Raw genomic sequence first — 17,361 nt, 5'->3', positions numbered from 1 at the left:
ATGGTTATTTTTCAACAACAAAATAAATCTTTGGGGGCGTGGCATTCTTCGGATTACTCTAGATACAACCATTTCCTCGTTCTATTTCGAAAAATAAATAAATAAATAAACCCAAGTGAACCCAAGGCGTACCGAGTAAACAGTCGCCATCAGTAAAGATAACAGTGACTGATAACAGGCCTTCTAGAAAGACCGCCTTCACTGAACCCAAACAACTATGTAAGTGCCAAACTTAAATTGGTACAAGCAGATCTTTTAATTTGCTTGAAGAATTCTAATTATACTAGCGGGACCCATGGAAAATTCCAGTTTTATATTTCGACTGTTGTGTATTGATACAGTGTTGAAAATACTTCCATTTTATGCATATCCAGCAGTCCAGCACGAATGTAGACCCCACAATATTATTTGTAATACTTTTACTCAAACTGAAACATACTTATTCCGGTTAATGTAGCTTCAGAATATGTCTAGTTATGCAACTCCATCTTCAAAACCCCTATAAAATTAGTGACATATTTCCATTCTATGAATATCCGACACAAACACAGAACCCACAATATTATCATATCATCTTTGGACAGAGCAGATACTACACTTTGAAAAATTTATTTACGAAAATTATACAAAATTCATGAATAAATTAGACACAAGGCCACTCAAAAGTGTGTGTGTGTGTGGGGGGGGGGGCTACGGTCATCCTTGTCACTGTACTTTATGCTTGTTTAAGCTATTCCTAGCTAGAGATCTTAATCACCATAATACCACATTCACTCAAGGAATCATCCTACTTCCATTTCAATTAAATTAATTACAAAGTAAAATTATAGAGAAATATAAGGGGAATCAAATGAGGTATAGGTTCTTTAAACAGTTGCATTCAATTTAGCTTAAATTTGCAGTTTTTTAAATAATGACAAGTCTGGAATTTCTTTTGGGTAACACTAATATATATATATATATATATACTATTGGGGGGGGCACCCAGCTTTGCCCGGTCGTAAAATATGCTTAAATATTTTAATTTGTCAAGCTTTCCTATATATTTTTAAAGAGTCATGATTTTAAAAGTGTAAAAAAATAAAAAAAATAAAAAATAAAAAAAAATAAAGTATTTGGGTGCCATCAGCTAGAATAAAACGAAAAGCAAAATTGTAGCATTCAAAGCTGGTGACGTCACCACTGAATCAACGTGACACGCATATGAACTGATTAAAAATAAACCAAGATAAATGTACAAAATGTATAACGATTTTTTAAATTTTGACCCCTTTTTGATCCCTTAAAATTTTAACCGACTAAAATACCCATAAAAGAACGATCCATAAAAAAATCCAATCATTTGAGGCCCCTAGCACCGCTCTGCAACTTTTAGTTTCGGAAGAAATAGAGTTTGAAAATATGGAGACAGACAGACAGGTATAGTGAGTTTTATAAATTAGATATATATTAGTATTGCCCGGGATTAAATGATGATCAACGAAGGTTTCACACTCCCATATGTTTATTGCCATCGTATTCCATGAAATCGCCCATTTTTCAATTAAATAGATCAAGTGCCTACTCTAGTTAGGAACTTATCGTGGTGCATCAGAAGGAAGTTTACATGTCTACCTGCAGTTACTTAGTCTACAAGACATTGTAGTCTACATTGCACTGTAGAGAACTTAATGCTGATTTTATTTTTAAAAAAATATATGCATAATGGCTTGAATTAAAATTTAAAATGCAAATATCAAGTATCATGGTGCAATTACACTTAAAGCTGAATCATTCATTTCGAACATGCCGCTACCGTTGATTTTGTTAGACCTTCCGGCTTGTGTGGTCACAAAATTTTTCAAGTGCATTTGTGATGTTGTGTAAGGTATTAACTTTTGTCAAAATCGCCAGTTCCTGCTTTCATCAGATTATTGCGATTATCGACACTTATCAAATATATTCTGATACAAAACCTATCTAAGAACACTGCCAGGCACATAAAGTACCTTGGTGTACAATTTCATAAAAATTGGCCCAGTCGTTTTAGAGTCCATAGGGAACGAACATGCACAAGGTTCGTTTTATATATAGATACTAGCAGAGCGATCTGACGTTGCTCGTGATTTAAAGAGGATTAACAAATGTGCCAGACTTCTAATACTTTTATTTGTCATTGAAATTGGTGAAATCGCTCATTTGTCAATCAAATCAATTGATTGCCTGCTATGCACTGGGAGGAAGCTTCACATGCCTTCCCGTAGTGTAGTGTACATTGCAATATAGAGAACCTACTGTTGATTTTATGAAATTATTTTTAATTTTATATAATGACTTAAGTTTAAAATGCAAAAGTCAGGTATAATGGTCCAATTATACTGTAAACAGAAGCGTTCATTTTGAATGCTTCTGTATTATCAAAGAACCTACTGTCGATTTCATAGGCCAAGCCATTCTGCTTGTGTGGTGATAAAACTTTTTGAATGTAATTATGTTGGTAGGCTGCGTAAAAGTGTTAACTGACCAAAACTGCACTGTTTCTGCTTTAATCAGATTTCTTTGATTATCGATTTTTGATACTTTATCATAAGTATTCCGATACAAAAATATCTAACAGCACTCTCAGGCACATGTGTGTGAAATAAAAAAAAATAAATAAATAAATAAAAAAAAAAAAATAAATAAAAAAAATCGGCCCAGTCACTTTGAACTCCCAGTGCCTTTTATATATATATATATATATATATATATATATATATATATATATATATATATATATATATATATATATAAGAGAAAGAAAATTAAAACTAAGTTGAACTTTACAAAATTTATTGTTCGGCTGAATACTCAAAAAAAAAAAAAAAAAAAAAAAAAAAAAAAAACAATTTACAAAGTCCTTATTCCGCAGAGTTTCAAAGAATGCTATTCTTGCTATTCTTCAGAGTACAGAAAGAAATCAGCAAATTATATTTGTAGCAATGCTAGAATGTGCTAGTTATGGCATTATGTGAAACTGCAATTTATTGTAGTCATAAATTGCCAAGAAAAAAAAGTGAAAAAAATATTGGATATGTAAAACAAAAAAATAAAACAAACCGCGCATAATATTTCAGCTTGCATGAAAATTCTTTCAAGGTAATTCGAAAGGCGAAAATAGTTCTTTAGAGAGAATGAAGTCCAAAATTAAATCCAGTTTAATTCTGCATAAAGTCCGGTTGGAAAGTTTTCAAAGCAGCCGAAATAATGGAAATTGTTTTTTTTTCTGACAGTACAGTAGCCCAAAGAGAAGTTGATCTCCAGTCAAATGGGATCGAAAAATAAAGAGAAAAACAGCAATTCATCTTTCATCGTCAGCTTAATTAGAAAAAGTGATTTCAGATTAAAATTTTAAAGAATTAAGAATATATATGGAGTGGGGTCACCATTTTCATTTAAATATACATTCTCTCATTGGAATCCATTGACCCATTTTTTTAATATATACACACACACACACACACACACACACACACACACACACACACACACACACACACACACACACACACACACACACACACGGAAAAATGATCTAATACTGATTCAACACGCGTTGCGACATCCTTTTAAAGTGATACAAATTGAACCTAGACTTTTTTTGCCAGTCAAAAATAAGCAAAAGTTTTAACCCGTTGACTTCGAATAAGTACTATATCATTCAAACACAGTAGTGTTTGAATGTATGGTTAAGTGGCAGTTTCAGTCATTTAGAACTGCTTTAAAGATTCACCGCTCACTCATTTTTCAACCAAATTTCTAACAATTATTACAGTTTATAAGACCGTCTTCTCAGCTATATTGTGAAAAAAAAAAAAAAATTCAATTTTCGTTTAGTAAAATAAAAGTTATGAATTTTCTGGTGTTCAAAATCGTAAAAATATGTAAGGAGGTGAGCGACGCTTTTTATGAATGGTTTCCATAGCAACCACGTGGCTTCAGCGACTACTGTTGCTACTAATTCACGGCTGTCACTTTTATTGAAAGCAGACGAGTGGCGTACATTGTTATTACATATGTTTATGGGAGAAAAAAACAAACAAAAAAAAACAAAAGAAAAACTGAAATCAAACAAAGAACAAGTGAATTTATTGGAAGCCTGGAAAAATCATGGATTACAATAGAAAAATGCGAGCATGAAAAGTAATATGGTTAATTTTTCTATTGTATACCAAATTGATGGTTGAATATGATTAAATTTGTTCTTATTTTCGCATTAAATACTAATCTCTAATACCATAATACTAAGTTCACTGCACCTTACAAAGATCCATACAAAATTTCAGCCGAACAGGTTGAGTAATTTTCGAGAAAAAGTGGATGAACAGACTGACAGATAGACCAATAAAAATATAATCAATTTTATGGAGAATAGAAGCCATTTAATTTATTCACTTTCCTATTTGAAAACAATTGTGATCCAAACAGGACTTAGGAATCCTTCACATATGTGAAGGATTCCTAAGTCCTGTTTGGATCATAAAAAAAAAAAAAAAATCAGAAAATAAGTCATTCTAGGAAGTTGTGTTTTATTTATTTATTTTTTATTATTTTTATTTTTTTTCTTTAGGGAAGGGAAGGCTCAACGTATTCGTGAAAGTAGGAGGTGACTGATCTTAGTCCTTAGTTGTGAAGTACAATAGATGCCTAATGTGTATGGGTCATGAAGGCGTAAACCTTGAAGGAACGCACCATGAATTATTTTTGTACTTTCTGTCAGACCACGAACCTTCGTTTTCAAACTCAGATTTTGAGACACTCAATGGGGTATTTTTAGGTACGTGCAAAATGAATGCCTACGCTCAAAATATATAAACATTTTGACCCCTCCCTTCACTTAAAAATTCACCAAAAATCAGGAAATTAACCAATTTTAATGAAAATTTCAGTATTTATCAAATAATGATCATGGAATATAATGAACTCATTATTTTCATTTGATTATTAGTGAAAAGGTATTTTGTTTAAAGTTATGGTTTTCAGTCGTAAAAAAAAAAAAAAAATTATTCTGCTTTTTATGAAAATAAAGCGTCATAAATTGTAACAATAAAAAAATAATAATTTTTTCAGGAACATTACGAAAAAGCTCCTAAAGTCCGTATTAATGAATTTGATATAACTCAAGAAAAATTAATTTCTCGAACTGCCGATATTACCATTGAATTAAGCATTGTTTTTTAATATTTTCACACACAAAAAAAATATAATTGCAAAAAATATTTCTACTTTTATTTTTTAGATTACTTGTTTCGCGTAATTTTTATTTAAAGATTCTAATATTTTCCTTGCTTGAATAAACGCGTAACTTTCGGCGTAACAATTTTTATATAATCTTGAAAAAATAAAACAATTTTTTAATTTAAAACAGGAACACAGAAAAATAATTCAATAAAAAAATGGTAAAAATTATATAAACCTTCACGATAGGAATGTACAAATGCACGACTGAGGGGGAAAAAAAAAACACTCCCTACCTCTCTCCAACTACCCGATCTCATTTTCAGATCGGGTTTTGATTTTCTGACATTATCGATTGGTAAGATCTTTTTTCTTTTTAAACTTACCAATTCGAGATGATTTTTATTACCCTTTAACTTCACCGATTGAGACGTTATTTTGTATGATTAATAGTGCAAACTCTAGAGAAGCCTCATTCTTATTTTTATTTATTTATTTATTTATTTTCCATTTTTGACGAAGAGTGTAGTATCGTGTGTGCATAAATTTTTAATTAACACAAAAGTTTAAGTTATGGTTTAATAGTGCAAAACTAGAGCTCTAATCCAATTTAACGTCATAAACTTCAGTAAATCCAGGGAACAATTTTTATAAATTCATAACAAAGACAGTTTTTATTAACATGCAATTGTTTCGGCCGTCACATATATCTTCATTATATACAGAATATACAAAATATCAATTCTCTCGAGAAGGCTTCAAGAAAATAGATACTTCGGGCATTCTGTACATGACAAAAACATGTGACTAGCACAAACTAAAAATTCAGCCTGGTCATAAAATGCACTTAACTATATTTCAATTCAGGCAGATTTCGTATTACAGAGCCAACTCACTATTGAATATATTCTACTTTATATAGTACTGATTTCGAAAAATAAAAAATGACCTGGTGCGTGCGATAGGTGTATCAATTTTTTGGGAATTTGACACCCCTAACAGAAAAATGCGAATAAAAAATAAAACCTCATAATTTCTCTTTTTAAAGTAGGTTGTTTATTTTCTGTATGGAATATACTTCCAAAATAAACTATTAAAGTTGTTTAAAAAGTCAAAAAATCTGAGTTCGGTTTTTCTTTTTTTTTTTTTTGAATCCTTGTTTAAAAAAGTATTTTATTTAAAAAGAACATCGAAGTATAAATATGGATAAATTCTTAATGAACAATGGAAGTACACATTGAATAGAATTTTTTTATAGGTAAGTGATTTTGGAATTTCTTTATTTTTTTTATAATCGAAGTAAGTAAAATTTCGTTGATTTTCTTTAAACCTTTTTTAAAGAAAACCGATTAAAAAAAAAACAAATATTGTATAATTTGCTATTAAACTTGTTAATTTTTTTAATTTGGTCTTTGCTCCTTTAATTGAAAAAAAAAATTAGGGTTTGAATTACATTTTTCAAGTAGTTATAAGCTTCGAAAGATAGCAAGTTGATTTATTCAAGTTCATATACGGCATTTTTAATGGCCACTTCTGATACACCTACTGGTGTGATCAACTTGAATCCAAACCAACACATTTAGTGCTTCAGCTGTATTCCCTACTGTTTGAGCTATTGACAGATAAGAAAGATTTAAAATTAAACCACTTCAAACTATGAATGCATTTGCGCATGCACAAAAGTAATAGAAATATGTCGGTAAGTTGAAATGAACATTTTGCATTTCAAATTGTCGACATATTTCTGTACGCGTAATTCATTTATCCCAACAAATGTTTTATTCGTTATAAATCATCCTTCGTGTATGATTACTATTTCCTGTTAATTTCAGTGTTATGTCTATCTTAAAAGTTTATCAGTTAAATATTTTCACACATACATCTTTTCATACATACATTTATGCGATAAAGAAGACCGAAACAATTGTATACTAATAAATACGTTTTTTTTTTGTTTTTTTTTATAAATTTATGAAAAAATATTCTCTGCATTTTCTGAAGCTTATGACGTTTAACTAATATATATATATATATATATATATATATATATATATATATATATTATATATATATATATTATATATACTTGTTTATTGTTATATAAACATGCTCACATCCCGCTGCTACAAACAGCCACTTGTTTCAATCAAACAACAGATATCATCAGGCAGCGACTTGACTATTCAAATGTTCAATTCATTGCAGCGGGATGTGAGCATGTGTAGCAGCAGGATGTGACCATGTTTATATAACAATAAACAAGTATTATCAGCTCTTTTTATTGAGCACTATCTCATAACCTCGTTGAATTCACTAGTCCATTACTTTTGAATAACCCCCCCCCCCGAATATATATATATATATATATATATATATTAGTAGCTTCCTTCAGTCTTAACAGACTATGGATACTCACTAGAGATGCCTGCACGTGGAATTTTTGCGGCAAGAATTGCGCAATCTCCAAACACATCTCTACTGAGTTGGCATTATTAAATACCAGTGGCAAGTGGAGGTCTAGGACGACTGGAAACAATGCCGAAATAAGCAGAGAGCACACATAGCACCTAGAATTTCCAAATGGTCACCCATCTGGTACTAGCCAGGCTCACCGTCGCTTAACTTTGGTGATCTGACGAGAACCAATGTACCAATATGAGTTTGTGTGTGTATATAATTATATATATATATATATATATATATATATATATATATATATACACACACACACACACACAATTTCTACTTTGTTCACTCATAATATTTGCGTCGACAGGGGAAAATAAAACTATTATTAAGAAAATAAACAAATCAAACAAAACTTATTGTGCTTATTGCTTTGTTTTTTTCACTGTCCAATAATCAATCATGCTTTTCTTTTTGGTTATGGACAGGACAAAGGCATGTGAACATTTAACAACTTCATTTTATAAAAAAAAAAAAAAAACTTGTTGACATAGATTGTTGTTCTTCCTTTCCCCTTTATTTTATTTTATTTTTTTTTTAATATGTCCTGAAATCTTTTGACTGTTTTAATATCTGTCTAATTCTAATGCTGTGGCGACATACAAATGACCGGATGCTCACTCTGCGCAGTCCAAATAAAAAGTGCGTAAATAGGTTTTTGCGCATATATTTTGACGTTGATTATCCAGTGGAACTGAAACACACAATATATATATATATATATATATATATATATATATATATATATATATATATATATATATATATATATTCTGATCTCTTATATCCGGGTTACGCCGTATGTAAAAAGATTGTATAGACAAATCAAAAGCGTCTCCATTAAAGTACGGAATTATGTTTTCGGTGGTGGCTCTGAATTTATTCAAGAATATACAAGGCCAAATAAAATCCAAATCGATCAAGCAGCTACCAATTGTACTTAATCAACCCGCCAACCATGTCCTGACCTCTCAGAGAACCATCGTCGTCACTCGTTCCTTAATTCACCAACCCAAATCTCACAGAACCTTAATTATAACAATTCTTCTCTTCCCACCACCGCCGTATCCTTGAAATGAACGCATTGTCTCTGGTCTACTTTATCTTTTTTTAATCGTTTTCTTTCTCTACGATGACTCCTTTTGCCACAGTCCGTCACAAGATGTAACGTTCAAACAATGAAAGAGTATATTTTATGCATAATTTAACGATCCTTCCGCGCATTATTTCTGTTATGCATTACACAAAGGATACCCCTAGAAATCTGGCCTCTAACAACAGTAGTTTCTTATGTCTTTATTTTAATGGAAATCTATGGACAAATCACAAAGTAATGAAGCCACTTGATGTAAAGCACTAAAGCAGCTAATATTGCTATTTTCCGTGCAAAATATTAGAAAACGGCCCGTAACTTCTATAAAAAAAGAAATAAAAAAAAAAAAAAATTTTTTTTTAAAAGCCCGTAGAATATTAGAACTAAATGGATTGTGTGCTTGAAATTCGGTCTGCTAACTCAAAAATACTGAATGGATCACAAGTGATATAGTTTTTTTTTTTTTTTAGGGCACTTCTGCAATATACGGACGGCGGCCATTTTTTTTTTTTAATTATTTTTTTTATTTTTTTTTTATTTCCTTAAACAGTTGCCAGATCAAAGGACAAGAGATAACTCGTTCTTTTTGGGAAATTCTTCGGAAACTTTATCTTAAAAAATTCAATGTTGCTTTAATTCGAAAAATAACAATTAAAAGTGCAAGACTAAAATTAAGTTTACATTTAAAAAATAGTAATATTTTCATCTCACATTTTTTTCTTTACTTCTTTCTTTTTACTTCGAAAAATGTTTAATTTATTAATTTGTTCGGAAAAAAAAATTCACTTTATAAAAATCCAATGTTGCTTTAATTACAAAATTCTTTTGGTATTTTTTTTTTTACGACCTGTCCCAGCGTAGTATAAACACACCCAACCTCCCCATGTTTAGAACGGCTTTCGAGGTTGAGGGTGTTTATTCTGAAAGCCGTTCTTAACATGGGGAGGTTGGGGTGTTAATAGTACGCTGGGGTAGGTAAAAAAAAAAAAAAAACTACCATTGTTTTATTAAAATTATATTTTCTTACGCAGACTTTTCAATAAATATTTTTACAATTATATTTTGATACATTTTTATACAATTTTTTTGGTTTGAAATATTTTTGTGTTTGGAAAAAAATCTTGCTTGTTAATTATTTGCATTACAATTTAACGTTGGATTGATTAAAATAACTGACTGGTTGTTTATGGGTTAGTAAACTTTACTGATTAAGTAGTTTTTCACCTTTAAGTTAAAAAGAGGGAGGGGTCTTGTCCGGAATTCTCCATTTATGTATTTGAGGGGCTTGTCCGGAATTCTCCATTATATGTATTTGACTAAAAGGAAATTGGAGTCATCGATCCCTACCATTGCCGCCGTCCGTATACTGTAGAAGTGTTCATTTATTTATTGTATATTTGATTTTTTTTTTGTCCCTCTCCCCACTTTTTTCCGTTGGTTCCTCTGCTAAATTCCCGACTGAAACAACTTTTTCAGTATTTCCCTGACTTAATTACCCCCCTCCCATCTATCCGTGTTAATGAGTTTAATTTTCTTCCATATCATTTTTATTTTCGGAAATTTTTTCGACCTTTCTAACCCTAACCTAATCCATTTTCTTGCGGCTGTCAAATCGTAAACTGCTTCCATCATTTCCGGTTTGTTCCGTAAATCGCAATCAGAGACATCCGATACACTATCATCGTACGGAAGTCGTGCCCAATATGAGACCTCTCCCATAGGAGCAGCAGCAGAGATAATATACAACCCCATTTCAACATTTATGCAAAAATTAAATAGTTTCGAATTTGTTTCATCGAATTGGATTTTTTTTTTTCAGCTTATTCCAGTAAATTAGAAATAGCCTTATGTAGTTCTAATGAGTTCGCTCTCCGAAACATTACCTTCTAACCCTTTGAGGAAGTGTTAGTTTATTGCTAATCACGATGAAGCTTTTCAAATTTCAATTTCCCGACCTTTGTATCACATCATCCTGCCGTGGGAGAAGATAAACATTTTATTCCAGTAAGTTCAGAGTTTTAATAATAAATAACTCCTGACAGCACTCAATACTGGCCATGTAACCCTTTATGGGATAATCTGTGAATCCCGGGATCAATTACTTTCCTCTAGGTTGTGTAAATCGGCAAACAAATCTAATTAAATACAATTTAACGTTGGATTGATTAAAATAACTGACTGATGGATGGTTTATGGGTTAGTAAACTTTACTGATTAAGTAGTTTTTCACCTTTAAGTTAAAGGGGGGGGGCTTGTCCGGAATTCTCCATATAAAAATAAAATAAAAATAGAAAAATCTGTACGATATATGTATCCGTGACAGAAAGAAAATATATTCCAAAAATCACGTAAATTGATAATGTTTTATTTTTATAAAGAAAATAATTTATACGCCAATATTAGTTTTTTCCAATGCCCCCCTCCCCACGTTAAGAATGTCTTTCTAAAATTTAGATTTTCACACTGTTTTCACGCGCCCCTAAAAAAATTACAGTTGATTTTTATAGCTGGGCCTTTCTGCTTGTGCACTGATAAAACTTAAATGCACTTGTGATGTTAAGTTGTATAAAAGTATTAACTTTGGTCAATATCGGGACTTCCTTCTTTAATCGGACTTTTTCAATTATCGATTTTCTATATATATCAGATGTACGTAAGGACACTCCCAGACTCCTCAAGTACCTACATGTGAAATCAAAAATTCAGACCAGCCGTTTCTGAGTCCATAGGCAACGAACTCGAACACACAAATAAGGTTTCATATATATATATATATATATATATATATATATATATATTATATATACTAGCATTTCAGCCCGGGTGTTTGTGTTGAGCAAAAAAAAAAAAAAAAAAAAAGTGGTAGTAGGAAGGCAGGCTCGAACCCCTACCGCCAAGGAGGAAAAGAACGGGGAAAAAACCTGACGTCTTTGCTGTTACGACCACCGCCAAACCGGAAATGATGTAGGTTTTAATTAAGGCTAGACAATCGAAAGGAGAGAATGACTTTCAAAAATAGCGGCGAAAAAAGCTACCCCCCTTCTGTAGAAAAGTGGCCAGTTGAAGGTGAAGATAATGTTTTTAGCCAATTTTTCGATATTTGTCATCTGAAAGGTCGAACTTCAAAACGATACTGATCTTGAAGAATCCGTCGCCTCTGTTGAAAGTTTTAGGCAAACAAAAAATTTAACTAACCGATTAAAAAGCTTGCCAAATCTCTGAATACCCTTTATGTAAAATTTCAAATGTTTAGACCAGAAATTGTCTGAGTAATTTCGTAGAGACTGCAGAAGTCAAATTTTTTTTACCTTTGACCCCTATTATAACCCCCTTGACGTTTGTGTCGGGCTCAAATCAAGTTATTAAGTTAGATCCATGTTCAAGAAACCTATATCTAAAATTTCAATTGTTCATACCCAAAATTAGCGGAGAAGTTTGGTAGAGTTCTCAAAGGTAAAATCGTTGAACTTTGATCCCTTAACAGCCAAATTTCTGGCCGAAAACGGATTACAAAGATTTTCCCAAATCTCAGTACCCTGTATATCAAATTTCGAGTCTGTAGACTTAAAATTGACAGAGTTATTGCGTAGGGAAATGTACACAGACACACGTTCCCTAGTATATATGGAAATCGCTCCAAACAGAATGGGAGGCCACATGGTGTAAAGAGCTAACAAGAATTGAAGATGATGATTGCAAATGCTGGAGATGCATATTGGCCTTAGTCTTGAAAATATCAAAGTTAAAAGTATGGTCAACACAGTCAACAAGAGAATTGCACAAGCCTGCAGTTTTTTTTTGTTTTTTTTTTGTTAAGAAGCTACTGGAATAGGAAGCTGTATTACAAGGAGGTATCAAAAATTGAATTGATGGCGACCACTACACCAATGGTTCAAGTAATCTAGAACAAGGGAACCAGAGTATAGATCAGACAATTCTAAACACATGCCATAATAGTATTTATAAAAAAAAAGACAGAGACTAGCAACATCAGATCTGTGAAAGAGAAGTTGCAGAAAGAAAGAATAGGGGCCAATCAAATTACAGATGCATTTTGCAGCTTAAAAACCCTCAAATGGGATAGAGATTCAGCACTAGCCCAAATATGACAGCAGTACTTCATACATGGTTTGATAGGTGCGAGAAATTGTTTCTATCGACATAGAATCAACTATATATAAAATAAACTGCCTTTATACCCTAAAAAAGTCCAATAAAAACATTTTATTACTTGACAATTGCTTCTAATTAAATTTGATAATCGGATGTATACACATCCCCATAAGAGAAGACTGGTGTTCTCTGCCTTTTTAATCATAATCAAAGTGTAGTATATGTTCAGTTCAAGGAGATCACCTTCCAGGCATAACCTTATTTATCCGGGTAGGTGGGAAGTTATTCAGCGCTCCCCGCTGGCGCTCCGCTCCTCCTTTGATGGAGTTAGATTTGCCCATATTAAAAACTGACCTTATGTCTAACTTTGCCATCGTGGTGAGGGAGGGGAATAAATAGAAACTGCGAGGATATGAATTCGGGCGATTTTCAATCTGTATAATCATTGACAATTTCGATAGTCAAATGAAATATAAACGAATCTAATGACAAAAAGCAAAAATCAATAGCTTTAAAAGAAGCGACATTTTAATCTGTTGCTAAAAAAGTGAGAGGAAAAATAGTAATTAAATAAATTTTGATAAAATTATTTTTTGTTTACGATTTAAAAATCTGAACCACTCGTTGCATCAATATTGGTGCAACTCCAAAATTCAACATAATTAAAAAAAAAAAAAAAAAAAAAAAAAAAAAAAATACAGAAAAGTCTTCATGTACGACACTACTCATCACGGAATGAAAATGCCATATTCCCAAAATCACGTAAATTGATAAAGTAGTTTGTTTTTTTAACTACGAAAAATCAAAATTTATGATAAAGTAAAAACGGCGTGTCTTCATCCTCTATATTTAATAACGGAAACAATTCAAACTACCGATATTTTAAAATCAGAAAATCGCAAGAAATTGTAAAAATAAAGCATTTTCTAGATTTTTTTTTTTAAAAAGCTACGTGATTTTGGAATATGAAATTTTCGTTCGTTGACGGGTGTACAAAGATTTTTGGTGCTAATGCACTTACTGATCCGCGCTATTTTTTTTAAATCGTATTTCCAAGTTTAATTAAAGTTTTATGATATGTTTTTTTATTCAATTGTAAGGTTAAAGTACAGGAATAGGTGCAAAACAGAAACACCCTCCCCTCACGCACCATGGCTTTTTAAATAACGTTATTATTTCAGTACGGATCGGATCACTAAGTGCATGATGAGTACCAGATTTTTTTATATATTTTTTTTATTTTTATTAAATTGAATTCTGGAACAACCTAAATATTTATTAAAACCTTTTGGAATTTTTAAATATTTATAAAAACTCTGTGATGTCATAATAAACAACTTTCTTTGGATCTTCCAAAAGGTTTCCTATGCAACAAATATCTGTTAAGGTAATCAAAAGTTGCAATGTAGCAAGAATTCAATACCTGTGTAATTCCTGATTTTAACATTTGGTATCAAAAAAGTAAAATGTAACAAAACCATAAACTCCAACAAGAACGAAGAAACGTTAGTCGGGTCAAGTTGACACTCCGTACGAAATCCATCTATATTAAAAAGTAAAATTTATTTACCAAAAATTATTTTTTAAATGCATGAAATTATTGTTTTAAGGGTTATTCAAGAATACGAAGATTTATTTCAACTAAGAAATTCAAATTGTAAGCTAAGCTAACCAAGTGAGCTTATATAGATCAGCCCCCATGGCGTGTGATATAAACTCGTGGAAATTTTATAACGCGTTACATACAATAGACGAAATGGTTGCATTTGTATTATTTATTTCTATTTTATTTATTTTTATTCAGTCACGGGGACAATTTGTTTTTATATAGATGGTTATATTTAACGCAGACATGCCAAGAAGATACCTACAACAAAATATATATCGGTGCTTGCTTACGTTGGGGATTTTTTTATTATTGGTTGCACAACTCTTACATTAAAAAAGAAATTTTATTTTTACTTGTATTTTTCTGCTGGATCACTTTTCGAAATTTTTGGAATTTAAACGAATTTCACCATGACAAGTAAGTACGTAATGCGTAAACCGGAAATGCGTTGGTTTAAAAGATCACCAATATTAATAAGCACCAAAATATGCCAAAGAAATAATTTTTAAAAAGTTGGCTGTCGGAAGGTGAACTGAACCGTCCCTTGAATTTTGTAGACCAAGACAGTGTCTACAAAATCCAAAGAACGATTAGTCCTAGTGTTGTTAGTGTCTTGCCAAAACACTAACAAAACAAACAATAAAATAAATAAACTGTCCTCGAGACTGAAGAAAGTTTTAGAAATAACACTAAAAAACAAAAATAAAGATTTAAAAAAAAAAAAAAAAAAAAAAAAATGGTAACAATGCAAATTAATCGATAAGCCCCCCCCCCCGTTTGATTTCGTTTCAAGAACCCGGATTTCATTTTGTGTGGTCGCTGTACAATTATTGAAATAGGTTATCCGATTTTATGGAGCCAATATGGGCGAGCAGAGGAGGAGCTGCTGATCTAAAGTATTAAAATGGTAAATGGAATTTGTTTTTTCAAATATAATCAATAAATAAATAAAGGTACATTTTTTATGTATACATATATATATATATATATGTGTGTGTGTATTTAGCTTTTTATATTGCAAGTTCCAGTTCCACATATGAGCAAAGCACAAACTATGTCGACAACAAAATAATTTTACCAAAACGAAATATTGTGAACGGGGGGCAAAAAAGTTTTATATGGAATACGTTCCTTATTTCCAGCCTCGGTCGTTTAAGCTGTTTTATTTTTAAAGTAGAAAATGATATAGATGGAGATTTTTTTTTCTTTTTTAATATGAAAGGCTGCAAGAGTTATGCATGCATTTCATTAAAAGAAATTTTAAAATGCAATTTTTATTTTAGGACAAATCAATAAAAAGATTTACAAAAAAAAAAAAAAAAAAAATCACAAACAAGTAAAAGAAATAAAAAGTATTGCAATGGATACATCATTAGCATCATCAAAATCATATTCATACACGTTGTCCGGGTCATTCTTTTTTAATGCTTAAAAGCATAACAAATGCAAATATTTTCGACCTTAAAAAGCTGTAGAATGTACGCATAGTTCAATAAGGAAAAATAAAAATACCAAGTACTTAGATGACAATTCCAGAATTTCGTAGAATTGCTAGAATCATTTGGTATCTTTGTTTGTTTGTTTTCGAAAACAGAAATACGCGTGCACTTATAAGAACGTGCGTGTGTGAGAGAAGAGTAGAAGTCATATGACAGGGCGTCTTGTCCCATAAAATCTGATCCACTACAGCATGTAAAGAAGATTGAAATCTGGATATCTTTTTGGGACACTCGGAGTTCGCGCTGTTAATCCGTTTTTGTTTTTTCTTTGTTTTTTTAGACCCCCTCCCTAAAAAAAAAGTGGCATGCAATTTTAAAAAATCGATGCCATGGCAATAAATATAGGTAAATATTACTTACCACTTTTACCAACTCCACCGTCACCCAAGATAACAACTTTGTAGACCCGAATTCCTTTGCTCGAAGAATTCGCTGTTGATTGTGAACTCATGGTCGCTGTCACTACTAAAACAGCAGTTCCTCCAGTTTGTTGTTTGGAGTAACAATAGTAGTGGTAATATTACTATTAGCACAACAACAACAAGACAGTAGAAGTAGTAGTAATTAACCCCTTTCTTTTACACACGTCTAATTTACTAGTTAAAAACTCGATGTTATAAAGTTAAAAACAAATACCCCGCCTCCTTCGCTTGAGCTCGGGCGCCGACTGAGCAAAAATTTATTGGTTTGTTTTTATTATTAATTCCGGAACAAGAAAGATGTTTAAAAAAAAAAAAATAAATAAATAAATATAAATAAATACATAAAAGTTCATTCACAACAACAACAAAAATTTTAATGACCGTTAAAAAAAAAGGACAAATTCAAAATATTAATTCTGTTAGGAGTTTAAAAAATATTAGTACTAGGGAAAAGTTTTAAATACCGTCAAAAAAGTTATTTGCCGCAAGGCTAAATTTTAAAAAAAAAAAGAAAAGAAAAGTTTTTCATAATAGTTAAAAATAAATAAAAGTGAATTTTTTAAAACCATAAAAAAGGTGTCGCAAGTTTAAGATTAAAAATATCTTAAAAAATGTTAGTGATAAAATAAAAACTTAACTGAAAAGAATGGGCATTGTTTTTAGCCGTACATTTTATGCTACTTTTCCCTCAAAAAGAAAATTGAGATTCTACTTTTTTTTTTGCCTGTACCTGAAAAATGAGGCTGCAAATTTTTTTTAATAATAATTTTTCTAAATGTTAACTTAAGTTCAATTTAACGTAAAATGATCACCGACTTCCTGACCTGATAGCATTTTAACAACACGTAACAAATTTCTTGTTTTTTTATTTATTTATTTATTTATTTTATTTATTTATTTTTGTTGGGAAATGTATTGCCACTCAGACTTAGGATTAGTGGCAGGATTAATAGAGGCATATAA

General features: G+C 31.2%; 1 protein-coding gene across 1 annotated transcript in view; it reads right to left on the bottom strand.

Moving 5' to 3' along the window:
• The window catches only part of LOC145276984 (GTP-binding protein Rit1-like), a 173,004-nt gene extending 156,333 nt beyond the window's left edge, over window positions 1-16,671 (bottom strand). The window contains exon 1 of the mRNA XM_080128551.1: window positions 16,337-16,671. Coding sequence (XP_079984677.1) covers window positions 16,337-16,427 — 91 coding nt within the window. The 5' untranslated portion in view covers window positions 16,428-16,671. The remainder of the gene's footprint in view (window positions 1-16,336) is intronic.
• Between the last annotated feature and the right edge of the window lie 690 nt (window positions 16,672-17,361).

This window comes from Euprymna scolopes, chromosome 5 (genome assembly GCF_053919585.1).
Source record: "Euprymna scolopes isolate OS-2025 chromosome 5, ASM5391958v1, whole genome shotgun sequence".
NCBI classification, from domain to species: Eukaryota; Metazoa; Mollusca; class Cephalopoda; order Sepiida; family Sepiolidae; genus Euprymna; species Euprymna scolopes.
This window is presented reverse-complemented; position numbering and strand designations above follow the sequence as displayed.